Consider the following 17,776-nt stretch of genomic DNA (forward strand, 5'->3'; position numbering starts at 1 on the left):
TCCGCCCACCGCTAGAAAAAGGACGCCCCCGGCTGCCGCCAGAGGGAACCCCAGATCTAGGCAGTGGCATGGGCACTCTGCCCCCTTGCAGGTAACGGAGTCTGGTCCGCAACTCCGAGATGGTCATACCCCCGCAATGGGAGCATGAGTCATCCACGAAAGCCACCTCAGCGTGCTTCATGCCCAGGCACGAGAGGCAGCGATCGTGACCATCACCTGGCGCCAGGTAACGACCGCACCCAGAAACACATGGATGGTATGACATCCTTAAAAAGACATGTCTTTAAAAAGACATTCCACCCGTGAAGCTCTTTTAGAATGGAATTTGCTCTTTTAATGTGCTGAAGCGCAAAGGGGAGATGGCCATCTGCAACACACACAGGGGTAGTGCAGCCTGTTGTGTGCAACCCACTCGACATGGGAAAATCACCACCGTCCACCAGCACGAGAGCCCACCGAAGAGCGTGCTTGACTGTAGTTTCTCACTACCGCAGAAGGTCAGGAGCAGAACGATAGAACTGCTCGGCTCCGAAGCAAAAAGCTGAATATGCGCTGCATCTGCTGCCTACTTATACTCACGCTGTGATCAGCAGCAGCTGGATGCAATAATCGCATGCCAATGTGCATTGGCTCGTTTAGTTTACACTCAAAGTAGATTGGTCCCTCTAAGCGAGATCCCAATTCGTCGGTCATCCGATGTGACGTCGAGAGTGACCGACTGAAAGGGAACTCACCAAGACGGACATCTTGACATATACAAATCACAAAGTAGCCTATATTTGTCCGTGTTTCTCTCCGTCTCAAATTGCGCGCACGGAAAGAGCTTGGGAAACAGTTGGCCCTATTTTAACGATCTAAGCACATGATCTAATGCGCATAGCGCAGGTGCACTTAGGGCGTGTCCAAATCCACTTTTGCTAGTTTAACAACGGGAAAAACGGTCGACGCACCCGGCGCATGGTCTAAAAGGGTTGTTCCTATTCTCTTAATGAGTAATGGGTGTGTTTTGGGCATAGCGTGCAATGAACCAATCAGAGTCTCATCTCCCATTCCCTTTAAAAGCCAGTTGCTCTCGTGCCATTGCGGATTTGCTATTTACACAGCGAAATTTGCAAGAGCAAAGACTGAATGCGTCTCCAGAGATGAAACGGAGCTGCTCGTGCACGAGCAAATAGGTAGCCTAATTCTGATACATGCAATGACTATCCATTATGACATGTAGACATTTTTACATTTATGTAGCCTACAAAATAATAATCTTTTACATTGCAACCCTTTAATTTGTAATATATGGCATGCTTGTGTGCTGCTGTGTGTGTGTAATAAGCAGAGTGTACATGCGCTGTGGACCCGCCTATATAACGTGCTCTTTAAATAACAAAAAAACTACTGCGCCATTGACTTTAGACCAGGATTTGTTGGTCAATGGCGCAGTCTATTTCATTTGCCTCAAAATAGCAACGCGCCAGCAATGCGCCTGAATACACTTCGTTTTCAGACCAGCATGCCCATGGGTGCACAAATGGGCGCAAATGCATTGGAGCAGGAAGTGAAAATGACAACTGCGTCGGGCTGAAAAAACACTTGCGTCGTGCCTGGCGCCGCATTGTGCCAGGTGTATGATAGAGCTGAGTGTCTCTTCCTTGGCTCAGTGTGAATTTAATTCGCTTTTTAGTATCACGCAAGAACAACAGGAGACTATATATGACCGTCACATTACATGTTTTGACTGATTTGGATGTTATGTAGAAAGGGCGTCAGTGCACCGCATTAAAGAAAGGAACATTCATGTTTTCATAACCGCTGGCCAAAATTAAAAACTAAACTAAAATTAAATAATCGTTTAGAGCAAGGGGGCCCCTGGTGTTTCGGGGGCCCTACACGAAATGTGTACTTTGTGTATATGGAGGATCGGCTCTAAGAATGTTCCGAACTTTGCCAGAACTTTAGCAAAAGTTCTGAGAACATGCCCTGTTAGCTTTGATTCTGCTAATCTGAACAGAATACTGAAAAATAAAATTTCTGACAAAGTTTCTTGCACTACTACTTCAGCGTCAATCTACAGCATGGAAAAAACGTGACCATCCAATTACAGAAAATGAATGACTCTATGAACCGCTCCTTTTTTAAATGAATGAAAAACATATAACACAACCAGTAAAGTCTGATTCCCGAATGACTCTTCATAACCCAAAACATGCAGCGCAATCCAACTCCCAAAGAATGATATGCAGAGCCACTTCATTTGAGGGATTCAAAAGCATAGAACACAACCAATGTAATCTGATTCCTGAATGAATATGGATCTAATAAGCCACTTCATTTAGTGAATCAAAAATGTATTCTTTTTAGGGAATCAAATACCTACTGTGCAGCCAGTGTAGTCCCTCTCCCTCCAAAAAGACCGTGAAAAGTCATTAAAAAGTCTGTACAGGCATGCCTTTAAATTTAATTATTATTGAAATTATAATTTTTACCCTTAATACTTATTCCTGAAAAATATTTCAAGAATAGATTATGAAATGGTTAGTAAATTGGAATGTGGAATAATTGAATCATTCATATTCCTTGTTGAGAGACTGATGTACTATTATTTGAATTCATTTTCTGCACAGGTTTATTTTGCTACTAGTCAAAAGTCTGCCTGTATGCAAGACTAGGGTTAAGTTTAGGATATATATTCATATTGCCATATGCACCATGCATATTTTGAACTTGACCAGTGTAATTAAACAATATATATTTTTCCAACTTGTCTCTGTGCATCTTGACACTTAGAAGTTATCACCACAGTGGGCTCAAGAGTTATGACAAATTCTGCCTGAGAGTTTAGAAACCCAAGCAGCTTTATGTAGTCGGCTGAGTCAAGTTTTCCTCAGTCCTGAGATATTATTTCCATGACCAATTATGTCACATAAAATCAGAAAATTCAGACTCGATCTATCATTCTTAAGCCCTAAACTGGTCTTTTGGGTACATTTGAGAGCTGTTGCAATATGCAGCCTGCAGTTGTGGGGGAGGTAATTAGTGTATAAGATTTCCATGAGATTGGAGTGTACTTTTTGAAGACCATGAAATATTAATAATGCAAGAGCAGACTTGAGTTACTTTTGCTCTAAGAGATGCAATATTCAAGATGCCACGTTGAAATAACAGCCTCTTGTCAACTGCCAAGATCAGACAATTAGATCAGAGAATTATTTTAGTAATGCATTTGAAATTGCATGGTTTGTTTGCTTTTTCCTAAGACGCAATCTACATTTGTATTGTTTTATCAGTTTGACTGGCAACAAAACAACAGCATGTATGCATTTTTCAGCTCTCTAAAAGTCAATAAACTCTGTTAAAGCTGCAGTTCATTGTTGCAGAAACAAACTGCAGAAACACTGCATGACATAAAGTGGGTCAGGCCAAATCCAACCCAAAGTGGCCCCCAATTTCCTGCTTGTTTACGTGGCCTCAGACCTCCTTCCCATTCCAAAGCGCTGGTCTGTGTTTTTGGCATGTCAATTTGTCAAATTTACCCCAAAGTCAAAGATCCAGGTCTCGTCATGTACCTCCAAAAGACATTTCAGCATTACTTCCACATTGCGTCTGAATTAGGAACTATGTTCCCTCTCCACGACCATCTGTGCAGTTTCCTAATGAGACCAGACCTCACGCTGGACATCAATCTCAATTAAACTCTGATGGTTCCAAAATCACCTATGGCCTTGATTGGGATTTGACGGTTCGATCCAACTGCTTGCGAGTATGAGAAATTGTTGTTCTTTATTTATTTTTTTATTTTTTTACTCAGTTAAAGATACAGGGGCTAGATTAACCACTGCAGCCCGCAGAACAAAGCTTGGCTGTGTCCACGTGTGGCTGTAAACCAGCGGCCGCGTCTAGAGCCAAACAAGGAGAGTTTGTGCGAACGCGTGCGCCACGACTGAAACTGAGCTGCAGACAGTTCTTTCTTTTAATAAATTTTAATGAGAAATTTTTCATTCCAACATAGCGTGGTCAAAAAAAAAAAGTTGAGGAAGAAGACACCGGTTCTTCGACCCTGCTATGTTTACACCGTAAAATGAGGCACTTAAATGGAGATTAGGTTTGTTTATTTAATGAGTAAACACTCTTGATTCATTATTTGGTTTGGGGGGGGAGCATGGGTGTGCTCTGAAATCATTGTGCTATTAGGAAGCACGGACAGTTTAATCAGAACCTATTAACATGATGGATATGATGGCTATAGCAAGGAACACATTGAGTGCAAAAGAAAATTGTCAATCTAAGGGAATATTACAGTTTTTCTCAGTCGCTTTGGTGCATTTCTCAAATCATCCTTAATATTTGCAAAAAACGATGTGCATTTCTCAAAACAATTCGTACAAACAGCACCACACAATGGATTACCTTGCAAAAGCCTGTAACTTACTCAAAATCTTTAGTTCATCTCTCAAAAGTAAGTATTTATGTCAATTAACATATCAGTGCCATCAGAATGAAAAGTCCTTGTGACATTGTTCACAAACAAGAGTCAAAATGCTTAGTCATGTTGTCAATATAACAGTGTTAGTATTACCTGATGTAAACTATGGCAACATTTTGGATGACAGTTACTGTATTGAACAGTATGCCATATATCCATTTAAAAAGTACAAATTTACACATTACTGTATGTGGGATATTGATTGAAAGAGACTGGATATAATTCCCAGTTACACTTTACTAGTGGTCTGACCAGAAAAAATAAATACCACACATTACAATGTCATTGTGATATAGAAAATGAAAAAGAAATATGGGCACAAAGATGAAAATAAAAAAATTTGAAAGTTCATTGTCAACTCTTGTGTTGTCCTCTGTCTATACAGTATATGCTTTCCAACTGAAGATTCATGAGATGAACCTTTGAGCTATTTCAGAGAAATGGTTTATCATTGGTTGATCTACATTCTCTTCATTAGTGAAAGTCAAGATTCACTTGCACAATTCATGCCAAATTTACAAAAAGTCTAATAATAATGTGTAAAAAATGTGCTTGACAGTTTATGACAACTAGATGAACCATTTTGCATTTAATGACTTATACAATGAACTAAAGACTAGATGTTTTGAGGGGTAAGACTATTGCACAGAAAACTGTATAATACATTTTGAGCAACATGACATTAGCAACTGATAATGTAGGAAACCGCAGTACATAACCAATTGCATGAATGTACCAAAGCAATCACAGCTTGTTCAAAAGAATGATAAACTGCTTTTATGATGTGTACAAATGACTAGATGATGTGGAAGATGTACAAGTAGTTTTGAGAATTTCATTTCTGACTTGTGAAATGCACCAAAGCGACTGAGAAAAACTGTAAATGGAATGAATGGACCGTAGTTTGTGGGGGGAAAGAAAAGTGGTTTTACATGCCTCGGGACAAGAAGCCTGAAGCTGATGGCGACCGTTATAGGATGCTTTTACGGCGAGCTAATTAGACTAATCCAGGTTGGATTTCTTCTCAAGCACAATAATTTATCAGCGGCTGTAGAAGCTACTTCACTTCAATGGACATGCTTTTATCTTACATCTTCTACCTTGAAAACCCTACCAATATACTGCAGATTGTCTTACTATAATGGAAACACGCTGTCATTATTCAAAATATGTATGAATAAATAATACATATTGCAAAAACACTTTGTGAATAATTATAATTCCATTATAGCTTAATTATACATTATAGTTTTTGCACTGACTTTATCCACCCCAAGCAACGATTTGTAAGCAGGTTTTTGTTTTTGCAATTTCACTGTTTCCATGAAGCATTTATCTCTTCTATCCCACAATATGCTAATTAATTTATATAGATAGACAGACAGACAAACCAGACAGACAGACAGACAGATAACATTGCATTTCCATTATAGTTTTTGCACATCTTCTTGCAATTTTTGTAAAAATTTAAATCAATTAAACTCAACTAAAATTAATTGATGGATTGATGGATGGATGGAAAAATAAAATATTAAATAAAATATTTTGCATCACATTAAAATGCAAAATAGAAACTAGTGTATAAGCCTCCATGATTTAAACAAAAATACTCCAGCACTTTATTTGTAGTGTTTTGTATCAGTATTAGATTTGTTTACCTCTTCAAATGGGTTCACTGATTTTCTATTTCTCTCTCAGTGTGTATGTGTCTGTGTGTGTGTGTGCGTGTGTGTTGCATGTCAAGAGTTCCATCTGGAAAAGTGCTCTTTGTGGAAGCACAATTTGAGGAGACTGGATTGTTATTCATTTCTTTTTCTGGAGGAAGAAGAGCTTGCCAAGTATCCATTTCTTTGTCCCAGATGACTGCCGGAGAAGAGGATATAAAAACAGGAACCGCAAAATTTGTGTAATGGTTTTCATCTGAACCTAAAACACTCTGCTGTGTGTGAGCAAAAAAAGTGTGTGTTTGGGGGTCTGAAGGGGACACGAGCTGTCCAAGGATCCAATGGATATTTCACGAGTTCAAAGGACGCAGAATTTAAAAGAAAATTAAGGGCTTGATTTGTCACTTTTGTATGTGAGCTCGTTTTGAGAGATTGAGGCAAAAAGGAAGAAGTGAAACCTCTTAACTATAAAAAATGATTTAAAGAAAAATGCTTGTTTATGCAACTTTTTTTCCTTTTCACGTCTAAAAGCAAATGCTCTGCAGTAAGTCTTAATATTGTTTGCAGTGTGCTGGTGATTTAATCTTATGTGAGAGAGAAGTAAATTGTTTTGACAAATTTTACAATGAGAGTCACTTGATGTCTCAGCTTTGAAAGGCCCACCAAAATGTATTTTTATTTCATATTTTCTTGCATATCTTGTGCATTTCCCAGAACAGAATATATTAAGCTTCAAACCTCATAAACCTCAGTACATAACCTTGGACTACAGACATGAGTGATAAAGTCCTACAGACTTAATTTGAAGGAGCCACATCTAAAGAGCTCAAAATCATATATTTTGAGCTATGCTGTTGCTAGGGTAATTTAGGTGGTTGCTATGATCTTATGGGATCTTATAAGTGTTGCTATGGGGTTGCTGTAGGGTGTTCTGAGTCTTAGCTGCATTGCTAGTTGGTTGCTGTACAGTTCTTAAGTATTCTGAGTGTTTTGAATGTGTTGCTGTGTGCTTACTAGAGTGTTGCTATGCTGTTGATAGGGTGTTCTGAGTGTTCACTGCATTGCTAAGTGGTTGCTATGCAGTTCTGAAGTATTATGATTGTTTTGGGTGTATTGCTATGTGGTTGATACGATGTTCTATGCTGTTACAAATGTGAGTGCTTCACTGCGTTGCGTGGTGGTTGCTATGTGGTTCCTTACAAACTGTGCTGAAACATCTGCAGGATGAAACATTTTAGACATTTCTACCAAAGATGATGAGGTTATTAAACCCGTTTTCCAGTCCATTGTCTTTTCTAATTATCTTTCCAAATGTGGCGTTCTGGAACTTGTCACAGAGGTGGCCCTGCTATCAAAGCAAAACCCAGAGTATCGCCAATGCTATTCACAGGCAAATCAAGGGCAAAGATTGTATTACTTCAAATCTGGCATACCTCCTTGGAAGTGCGAGAACTGCTAAACGATGCCAGGCGAAGCCCATGCAGCTCGCCCTCGGGCTCCAAGAAACTTTTTTTTTTCTTTATACGAGGCCCAAACTTCCTATGAGATCTGTCCGACCTAGCGTAATGACTGTGCATAACCTGTTTTAATTGGGCTAACTGGCTCCAGAGTCAACTATTGTGGTTTTGAATCGGCCCCCCTCCACCATCCCCTTGTTGCATTATCAAAGAATTTGGTGCACATTATAAAATGCCTAATTACAGGGCACTCTGTGTTTCCTTCCGATGCCTAGAGCTCCCCAAGGGTCATTATTACTTGGCTCCATGTCCGCATGTGCATCCTTGCACTCGTTCTTCACATTTTTTTCTTTCTTTTTCTTAAACACCCACTCTCTACCCATGTGGTTCACTCCAACACACGAGCAAACGGATATATGGTTTATCTTCCTAACAAATAAATAGAATTGTGCATGTACAACATCCACTCAGACATTCCCGTGATTATCTGTAAAATATTTTGGAGATGTTACCGACTGTGACTAACATGTGTTTCTGAGCACAGACTGACACTTTGTGGTTTTTGGTTTTGTTTCAAGCAACGCTGAGCATGCCAGTGGAAATAACAAGGGTTGGTAAATTATATTTAAACGACTGTGAAGAGGAGATTGGTTTAACATTGCTGTCCAAAACATGATAATAAAATAAACTAGATTTGTTACATTTCCAATGCTTGCAAATGCAAAACTCATCTGTAAATAAATGAAATTGTGTGCTGTGATGAAGTCTAAGACTTTCTGCTTTTCCACAGAAAACATTACAAAAATTAAGGGACTTGAAGATTGAAACTTCTCGCTATTTCCATGTCTCTTCCAACTAAATTGTCTTGACCCACGGTAAAGCCTGAGGTGACAGTGGAACTTATCTCCCAGAACAAGAAGAAAAATAAATGACACTAAGAAAGGAAAACGTCAAGCAACTGTATTAAGCTCACAAATTCATGTCACATTGAGCTTTGCTCAAAGCTAAACCATCTGTATGCATTTTGTCCACTGCTTCCTCTTTATCTTTACAAAGTATATAAGCTTTTGTTTGGGGGTGCTTTGGATGGGGGCGATAAAACAATGAAAGAAACAGAAAGACAGCTGTTGCTTGAAGAGGTACACTTGGGAATAATGCCAGAAGACTTATTTAGGATTAGTTAGGCACAAGTGTTATTTTTGCAAGCTAGAAGATAGAGAGTCAGAGGGTATTTATTTATTTATGCATGTCAGGGTTATTTTTCACTCCAAAATCAGAAGAAAAAAATGTATAATAATCATGAAATACTAATAAAAATATGCTTCAGGTTTGTTGTACTGTTACAATATTTTCATGACAGCTAAACAAATTGTCACACAACATTTGCATGACTGAAATGCAATAAAATCTCATTCTTATTTTTTGTGTTTTTTTTTTTACAAAATTAGCATGAATTAAATTCAGTACAATGTATTTTACAATGTTTTATATTTTGAATGATACTTTACAAATGTAGCCTACTTTACAATTGTTCTGTCAAAAATTGTCACAATACAAAATGTATGCAATGTTTTGTTTGCAATATTTCATTTCATATACAACCAAGACATTACTTGACAGTTCCCATGTGATTCACCCTACTATTTGTTATGTGTCTTATTCTAAAAGACTTTTCTCTGCATCCTCGCCCAACCCACTTCTCCCATTTCCTCATGGACCCCATTGGCAATGTGTGACCAAGGGAATCTGGGCGTTCTTGGACAATGTGAGTCCCCATGACCAGGCACAAAGCCCCCTGTCAGTTACCTTTTCACCTTTGGCTGGTGAAAAGGAGGCCCTGAACAAAAGGGGCCCCTCAGTTGGAGATGGTGGAGTCTCATGGGTTTGGGAACTCGCTCACTCTCTGCTCGTTTCCTCTTTGACTCTCCATGTTCATTTGAGGCCACCTCAAGGTGCATTTGTTCACCCCCTCCTTTTGATAACACAGAAGTAGCCTTGCCTGTTATTGCCTTGCAGCCTTTTAAAAGAAAAGTTGCTAGAGAGACAGACAGACAATGTGTCAAGGGGGGTACTTGAAGAAGACTACATTCTCCTGTGGGAGTACTTCCTATTAGCCCACAATGGTCCATACATTATAAAGTGGCTTTGTATGGAAGCTATTTCCATGCTAAGTAAACTTGTTGTATTGGTGTCTTTCATCCAGTATCACCACTAGATCGGATTTAACTGGATCAGACTTTTTTGTTTGTATTTTCTCTTTTGTATATACAACTTTGTTATGTTTATCATATTACCCATTATATTTAAATATTATTTAATTCTGTTTTCCAACCTGACATCGGTGCATCATGGATATCATGCCACTAGAGAGCAGTAATAGACTCAATGATTTTTTTCCCCATTGAGTTAAATGCAATAATAATAATAATAATAATGTTGAATACAGGTAAGAAAATACAAGTCTAAAAACTGAACTCATACATGGTGGCCACAATAACTGCAAAAAGGAAGATGATTGGATGTTTAAGAACAGAAAAAAAGTTGAACTCATTGCAACAAATGAAGCTTTTACCACTTATGTATCTTTGAAAAGTCTTCAAAAAGAGAAAAAGGTGCGTTAAAGTTATAAACTTAAGTATCAGCAGTGGTTGAGCAATAGATAAGCTCTCCTGCGCAAATGTTTAAGCCGTGAAAGACGGAGGCAGTGTTCTCTGTAGGGATATCTGATTTGCAAATGAATCTTTTGAATGAACAGCTTCATTTGAATGATTCTGTTGAACCGAATAGCACATTCTACTGTACTGTTTTGTTTAGTAAAAAAAACTGTTAACATTATTATTATTATTATTATACACATAACTTTATGCAATTCAACAGTTTTAGATTTTTCAGCCTACCACAAACGTTATACCGTACCATAAGCGTGTGCAGAAGTTTGACTGAGGAGGTAACAACAGGCTGCTCGGTTTCTGTTATGATCACTATTTGACACTGTATCAACAAAACACAAGTATTGTCATCATGTATCACTTAAGTTTATGTGATTAGTGATTTGTTTAAAATGTATTTTATAGTAGGGTGAACATACGTGCCTTTTTCCCAGACACGTCCTGCATGGCCAAGATTTCTATATTGCCTAAAATATCCAGTTTTTTTTTCCTGTTTTCATACTTGCTGAAGGTAATGATCAAAAAGTAGGTTGACCAATAACATGCAGGCATTGCACATAATCGACCAATCGTGTTGTGCGAGAAGGTCGGATCTACAAAGAAAGGTCAAAGCGATGCAAATACGCATACACATTAGGTTTGTTCGACCTGAAGCGGCGCTGCGCAGACCGATCGGTGTATGACATCAAAGTACCGTGAGAGCAATTCGAAAGCATGAGTCGTCTGCTTTCTATTCCAATGGTTCCCAACCCTGGTCCTGGAGGCACTCCAACACTGCACATTTTGCATGTCTCCTTTCACTGACACACCAATTTCAGGTCTTGAAAAGCTCTACTAAAGAGCTGATGACCTGAATCAGGAGTGTTTGATTAAGGAGACATGCAAAACATGCAGTGTTGGGGTGCCTCCAGGAACAGGGTTGGGAACCACTGTTCTATTCTACAGCTCTCACTGTAATTTGATGTCATATTAATCGGTCTGCACAGCAAAAAAACTATTTAGGCCATATAGAAATCCTGGCCAGGACATGTCCGGGAAAAAAAGGCACGTATGGTCACCCTGTTTTATAGGCTATAGTTAACCTTTAGCTCACTGTAAACAGAATTTTGGTTTGAAGAAACAAACCTGACAAAAACTTCTTTAAAAAGTCGACCTAGACCCTCTCAACTAAAAGTTGTTGAATAATGTGCATAACAACACTGGGCATAATCTATATCAGGGGTCGCCAACTGGCAAGATGCGTCCATCCAGACCGCGAAGCCTTTTGACATTATGAAATAAATAATAGACTAAATGCCACACGCAGTTTTCTAATAAAATCAAATTCAAAATACAATCAAGAAGGGGTAGAAGGGGTGGTTCGCCCAGGGCACCATACAAGCTAGAACCGCCACTGTCACAACCAGTGTTGGGGAAAGTTACTTTTAAAAGTAATGCATTACAATATTGCGTTACTCCATAAAAAAAGTAACTAATTACATTACTTAGTTACTTTTTATGGAAAGTAATGCGTTACGTTACTTTTGCGTTACTTTTTAAATCTGGACAGGGCTTGCTTGTTTGTTTTTAAAATAAAAAAGTTATATTTTTGGCAAATATAAACGCCTTTTCACACCAAAAGTGAAATGAATAAGCCTCAGGCTGAAGGGAAAGTAAATTTACATTCCGTACAGTAGAATGCAGAAGAAGAAATTTCAACACACTTCAGCAATAAAAAAAGACACACAAATGTTTGTCTAGAGTAATTTTTGGCTATTAGTACGGTTGAACTGGATCATCGAAGGTCAGAAGCAAATAGAATGAGATTAAATACATAAAGGATATTTGTGTTGTTTAACATTGCAGGTTTGCGTCATATTCTGAGTTGCATTATTTTTATTCATTTTGAGGAATACTGAATCTGTGTTGTTTTGTTTTTTTTGTGAGTTAGATGAATTAATGCATATTCATATTTATTTTGAACTAGTAACATCTGATTTCTCTCAACATGGGGACAGGAGAGCTGTCAATCAATAAATTGGGGGGGGGGGAAGAAACTTGTGTTACTTATTTGAAAAAGTAACTCAGATATTCTCTTGTAAATTAAAAAGTAATGCGTTACTTTACTAGTTACTTGAAAAAAGTAATCTGATTACGTAATGCGTTACCCCCACCACTGGTCACAACAATAAGACGTAGCACATTTGACGAATGACTCAAAAGAATTGGTGAGTCGGCTCTTTGAATTGGTTCATTGAACCGAATCGTTCGAGTGAGCAGAATCGCTAAAATGAATCGAACGAACTTGTGCTAGTGTTCACTGTTCTGACACACAAACACACACACACACACACAGGGAGTGAATGTTGAGTCCTGTAGAGCCAATGAGCTGGGACCGGATACGATATATCCTCTGGGACAACAGCTACTCTGTTCACCCCCTTCACTTCCACATGACGCCATTTACAGCATAAACCCGACCTCCTCTCCGGAAAGAAGAAAAAACAAGAGCTGAAAAACTTGAAATCAGCACAGTGTGTGCCATGCAGCCAAACATTCAACTTGCGAACCGCAACGCTACTTCTTGAAAAAAAGTCTTTAGCGGTTTTTCTTTCTTTCTATAAACTCTGCTCATTTTGTTGGATTCTGGAACTTATTTTCTTTTTGGCATTATTAGCGGTTTAACAGCACAAGTTAAACTACACCGCGTTCTACTTGGAATAAAATTCAGATGTTATCGTTTCGCGCGAGCTGCGCGGAAAAATACGCAAATACGAGGACGCGCGAGTGTTTGCTATCATCGGGATTTTTGTGAATGAATCTACCAATGAATTGAGGACTAACCAAAGAGAAATTCCTACTAGTAGGATATACTCTTCACAACACAAATAGGGGGTTGAGGTGGTGAGATCACGGTAAGTGACATGTGATGCAACTTTTTTGCAGTGAATTTTTATTTTCGTTTCGTTTATTGCTCATTTAGTCGTGCATTTATATTATAGATCTTCGTGCTCTTCGTGACTTTTTCCAGTGCTCATGCACCGCGCCATTCTTGCAGCTGTGCAAATAGTTGCCATACGGATCTGTTCCCTACGTACTTTGCCTGACTGTTCATTTAAAGTTGCGAATCACTCTTAAAAAACGTCGTCTACAGCTGCACGTTTATTATAAAAACCATTACGAAGACCCACTATGATTTTAATAAAAACTTGACACATTTACATTTTTGTCTCATTTAAAGTTGCGAATAGACATTGATAAATGTCATCTACGTTAGAAGCTTTTTTTTTCTTTCTTTCTTTTTTTCTCTCAATAAAAACCTATAAGACGGAACGCTAAACATTTTGATAATAATGAAAAATAAAAACGTTGGCTGCTGTTGCAAGGAAGAATAAAAAATGGTTCAAAAAAGGTTCAACCAAGTATTGTTATAAAGTTAGTATGCATGCTGATAACCCAGATCAGAAGTTTAAATAGCAGTGAGGAGATAAACAGATGTTTAACAGACATTTTGCTGATGGGGCCTCTCCATGGAAGGAAAGATTGTGCATTGATATGGTAATTTGGGGTAGTGTTATTTAGATTGACCTCAACTGGTGCTGAGATGTATGGTTTCATGTTTTTTCCACTTCAACATGAGGATATTTTATTTTTCTGTATACAAGTTTTTTTATGCCAAGAGCTCTGCCCTCCATTGATAGCGTCATAATATATTTGTGGACATCATGTTATTGCTCCTATGCACGCCAGATGCTAGATTAGTAACTTCCTAATTTTATTTTAACAGTAATACTATGGAAATGTATTATGGCGAATGTGAACTTTTACATTAACTTAACACTGTGCCTGAATTATCCAGGTACAAGACCACCTTTTCTTTAAGTTTTATAATAATTGCATTTTCAAATTCTTTAAACAACTGCATTTGTTTATCATTTTGGATCCTTATGACTAAAATAATAGCTTGAACCACAAAGCAAAGTGAAGTTGGGTTTGCTTTTAATTTTTTTTCGTATACCATCTTTTACAAAGAAGTTCTAATGTGCTCTGCAAGGAATGAACAGTGAGAATGGTGTTTGCAATGTTAAAATAAAAACACAAGCTACACAAAATCAATGCAAAAGAATAAATATTAAATTAAAAGTTAATTGTATAGCACTTGTTTACAGTACACAATACCCTTATTTATTCTTGATCTGATAATGTGCAGCACCCGAGACACTGTAGAGCAAAAGTGGTTTTGAGTTTACTAGATGTTCCATGAACGTGATAGCTGCAGGTGGTAAAGGCCCGCCCCATTGATGATCAGCCTTCTGGGGCTGTTGAGGTGGGGAGTAGTTGGGAGATTTGCATTAAGGAGCTTGCCATCTGCCTTTTCTTTTTGGCTAGTTTGTATGATTTACATATGGTTAGTTTATGGGAATTTACTTCCCTGTACACTCTCGTTTAACTGTCTGCCTTTCCCATAGGACTTCAGATGTGTTCAATGCCAGCCGGAGAGTTCCCACTTCAGAGTAAAGATGGAGACGAGAGCTCAAAATGGCGGCAGCGGCTCCTCTGGCTTGCTGCGAGCTTTGCGTGACAGTGGCAGACCCCAGACTGGGGACTCAGAGCCTTGGGAGGGTCAGGTGCTCTCCCTGGACCAGATCAGGACCATCCGCAGCAGCAATGAGTACACAGAGGGCCCGACAGTGGCACCCCGGCCACCGGCCTCCCAACAGAAAACGGACTCGCAACCTTCCAGCCCAACTTCCACCACCTCCATTGAGCTCTCTGAGCATATAAACTCCCCAAGAGCCCAACAAGCTGGACGGCAGACTCCTCAACAAGCCCCTCAGTCACCAAGGAGCGGGGTGAGCAGATCCATCAGTGGCACCAGCGACGGGTCACGCAGTACTGCCAGGGCCAGTACGGGCAGCACTTCATCGGAGCAAAGACTTTTGGGGAACGCAGGCGGGACGGGTGATCGGGTGGTGAGGGTGCAGCCCAAACGTTCAGAGCTGAAGCAGGATGAACTGAAGCCCTTGGCGACAACCCCAGGCCAGGCTGCCGATGGAAAGCACTCGAATCGCTGTGAGGACTGTGGCCGCTGCAAGTGTGAAGGGTGCACCTGTCCTCGGACCCTGCCTTCCTGTTGGATGTGTGGCCGCAGGTGCCTTTGCTCGGCGACAACAACGATGGACTACGTGACCTGTGTCTGCTGCGTCAAGGGTCTCTTCTACCACTGCTCCAGCGACGATGAGGATGTGTGCGCGGACAAGCCCTTCTCTTGCAGCCAGTCGCATTGCTGCATGCGGTGGTCAGCCATAAGCGTCCTGGCAATTTTCCTGCCCTGCCTGCTTTGCTACCTCCCGGCAAAGGGCTGCGTGGCGTTGTGCCAGGCGTGCTATGACTGCACCAGTCGGCCAGGATGCCACTGCAAGAACAAAGGAATTGAGAAATAAATTAGGCTTGGTTCCTGGAGTAGCACTGGGAAGATAACCTTATCTTGGACTATCTTCAGAGCAGTGGAAAAATATTCGCAAATTGTTGTAGTTTTGGCACTGTAGACCATGAGGTGACATTGGATTGGCGGAAAAACTGGTTTGAAGTGGTTTGCTTGTTTGTTTGTTTTTGCTTTTCTCTCATCCACTTTCTCTCTTTCTATCACTCTTTAAGGGGGATAATGTTTTCTTTTAAACTGAAGTACAGAATGTTAGCCCTATTGACATTCAGTAATATGACTGATAAAGGTGACAGACTCTCCTAACTAACTGTTTGTGAATAGTATCTGCAAAGTATGTAAATTAGCAAATGAGCTCTTTTTCTGAGAGATTTTATTTTTGTACATATAATATTTCAACTGTGAAAAGCATTGTGCCAAACCAGAGGCACCTTGACAGATCCATATATATGATGCATATATAAAACTTGTATAGTGTTGTACATTCATTTCGAATGTATATCCAATCACTCTTTTGATATGTTGCCTTATAGAAGAGAAACCTTATACATGAATTATCCCTACAACTATACTTGTAAATTGTACAGTGACCCTAAGAAAAACTTTATTTTCTAATTTCAACACATTGTTTAGTGTAAAAATATTTATTTGAAGTTTTATTATTTTATAAAGTAATATTTATTTTGAGAGGCATCTTTATAGGCATCACCCCAACTTTGAGAAACAAAACCACCTCTGTTGTTGCTGCAAAAAAAAAGGGTGACAAGGGTGTCAAATCCGATGCATATGTTCACTATAAAATAGAAATTATATTAACGTTTTGAAATTAAACAATGCATTTTCTGTGTTCTTTATGGCCTGCTGTTGACCTTGTTTTTAGCCTTTGTGCACAAAGACCCATTTCAGAAAATCTACTGTGTTTTCAATCGCCTTTGTTTACCCGATGGATCTTCTGTCAGGGTCGTGTTTCACTTTGCGTTTATGATGACAGCGATGATGTTCGCAGAGCTTCAGTTTCGAGGTCATCTGAAAATAAAGCGATGAAAGTGATAGTGTACATTGGCAAATCAGCAAAATAGGTGCGTTACTGAGAGATTCTATCGATGACATCTTCCTGCACAAAGGAGATCAAGTGAAGATTAATATAGCTCACTATAAATGCCACATTGACTATTGTTTGGTGTTGACTGTTATTTCATGAATGATCTTGCTTTAACCGTGACCATTTGGAGACGTGTGTAATCTTGACTGGAAAATTGCAGCATTTGTGTTGTTCCGGTTGACCAAGAAAACTTTACAAATCTTTAGTTATGTAATAGTCACACTGAATTTAGATGTCTGTGCAAGTTATGATTACCAATAATCAGTCAAGTCATCAAGTTATGATTACCAATAATTAACACCAATACTTGGAACAACAGCTTGTCTCCTAAAACCACCCAAACAAACTGATCTCAGATCGCGATCAACCCCAGTTCCTTTACAAAGAAGCCCTGATCTCGAGCCAGACCTTCAGGGGTAACTTCCAGCCTCCCCTGCCAGCAGCGGATACTGGCTGCATTTACTTCCATGGGAAACATCTGGCACTGGTTTAATCATTGAAGTATGCGAACCACTAGTTGACATCAAGAGGATCAGAGATTGTTTCTGTTGGCAAGCCATTGTTTGCTACGCTCCCTCCAATCCTTGCTTGTGTTATGGAAACTTCCCTGTGGGAATATTGAGTGTAGATATGGTATACGCAAGATGCTTTATCAATTCTGCTTTTGAGGAAATTTTTGCTCCCTAGACACTCTGCAAGTTGATTGGATGTGGTTGTGTAAGGTGTGATCTTTAACCTTTCTGTATTAAGGAACTCAGAAAGGGAAATATGATTGCTAAAGCATAACCGATAACTCTGTTTGCATTATCACAGCTTTATTTAAATAAGGCATGAGCAAAATCACTTGAAATAAATAAAGTATTATTTTAAAGTAGTGGTTCTCAAATTCAGGTCTCAGATTTTACATTCCAAATAAAGTGTCATGAATTTGCACCAAAATTGGTCTACAACAAATATGCACAAATATATGGTTAGTTGCAGTTTTAGT

General features: G+C 39.2%; 1 protein-coding gene across 2 annotated transcripts; it reads left to right on the forward strand.

The window, feature by feature from the left end:
• The first annotated feature begins 12,600 nt into the window (after window positions 1–12,600).
• Window positions 12,601–17,357, forward strand: LOC107549433 (protein sprouty homolog 2-like). 2 transcript variants are annotated; one of them, XM_016230497.1, is made up of 2 exons: window positions 12,601–13,158; window positions 14,713–17,357. In XM_016230497.1, the coding sequence occupies exon 2, from the start codon at window positions 14,764–14,766 to the stop codon at window positions 15,685–15,687; it is 924 nt and encodes a 307-aa protein (XP_016085983.1). In that variant the 5' UTR covers window positions 12,601–13,158; window positions 14,713–14,763; the 3' UTR covers window positions 15,688–17,357. The 2 variants fall into 2 exon arrangements, with proteins under 2 accessions (XP_016085983.1, XP_016085984.1); XM_016230498.1 differs by having other exon boundaries at window positions 14,721–17,357.
• The last annotated feature ends 419 nt before the right edge of the window (window positions 17,358–17,776 follow it).

The sequence above is a fragment of the Sinocyclocheilus grahami genome, unplaced genomic scaffold (genome assembly GCF_001515645.1).
Source record: "Sinocyclocheilus grahami isolate Dianchi unplaced genomic scaffold, SAMN03320097.WGS_v1.1 scaffold372.1, whole genome shotgun sequence".
NCBI lineage: Eukaryota > Metazoa > Chordata > Actinopteri > Cypriniformes > Cyprinidae > Sinocyclocheilus > Sinocyclocheilus grahami.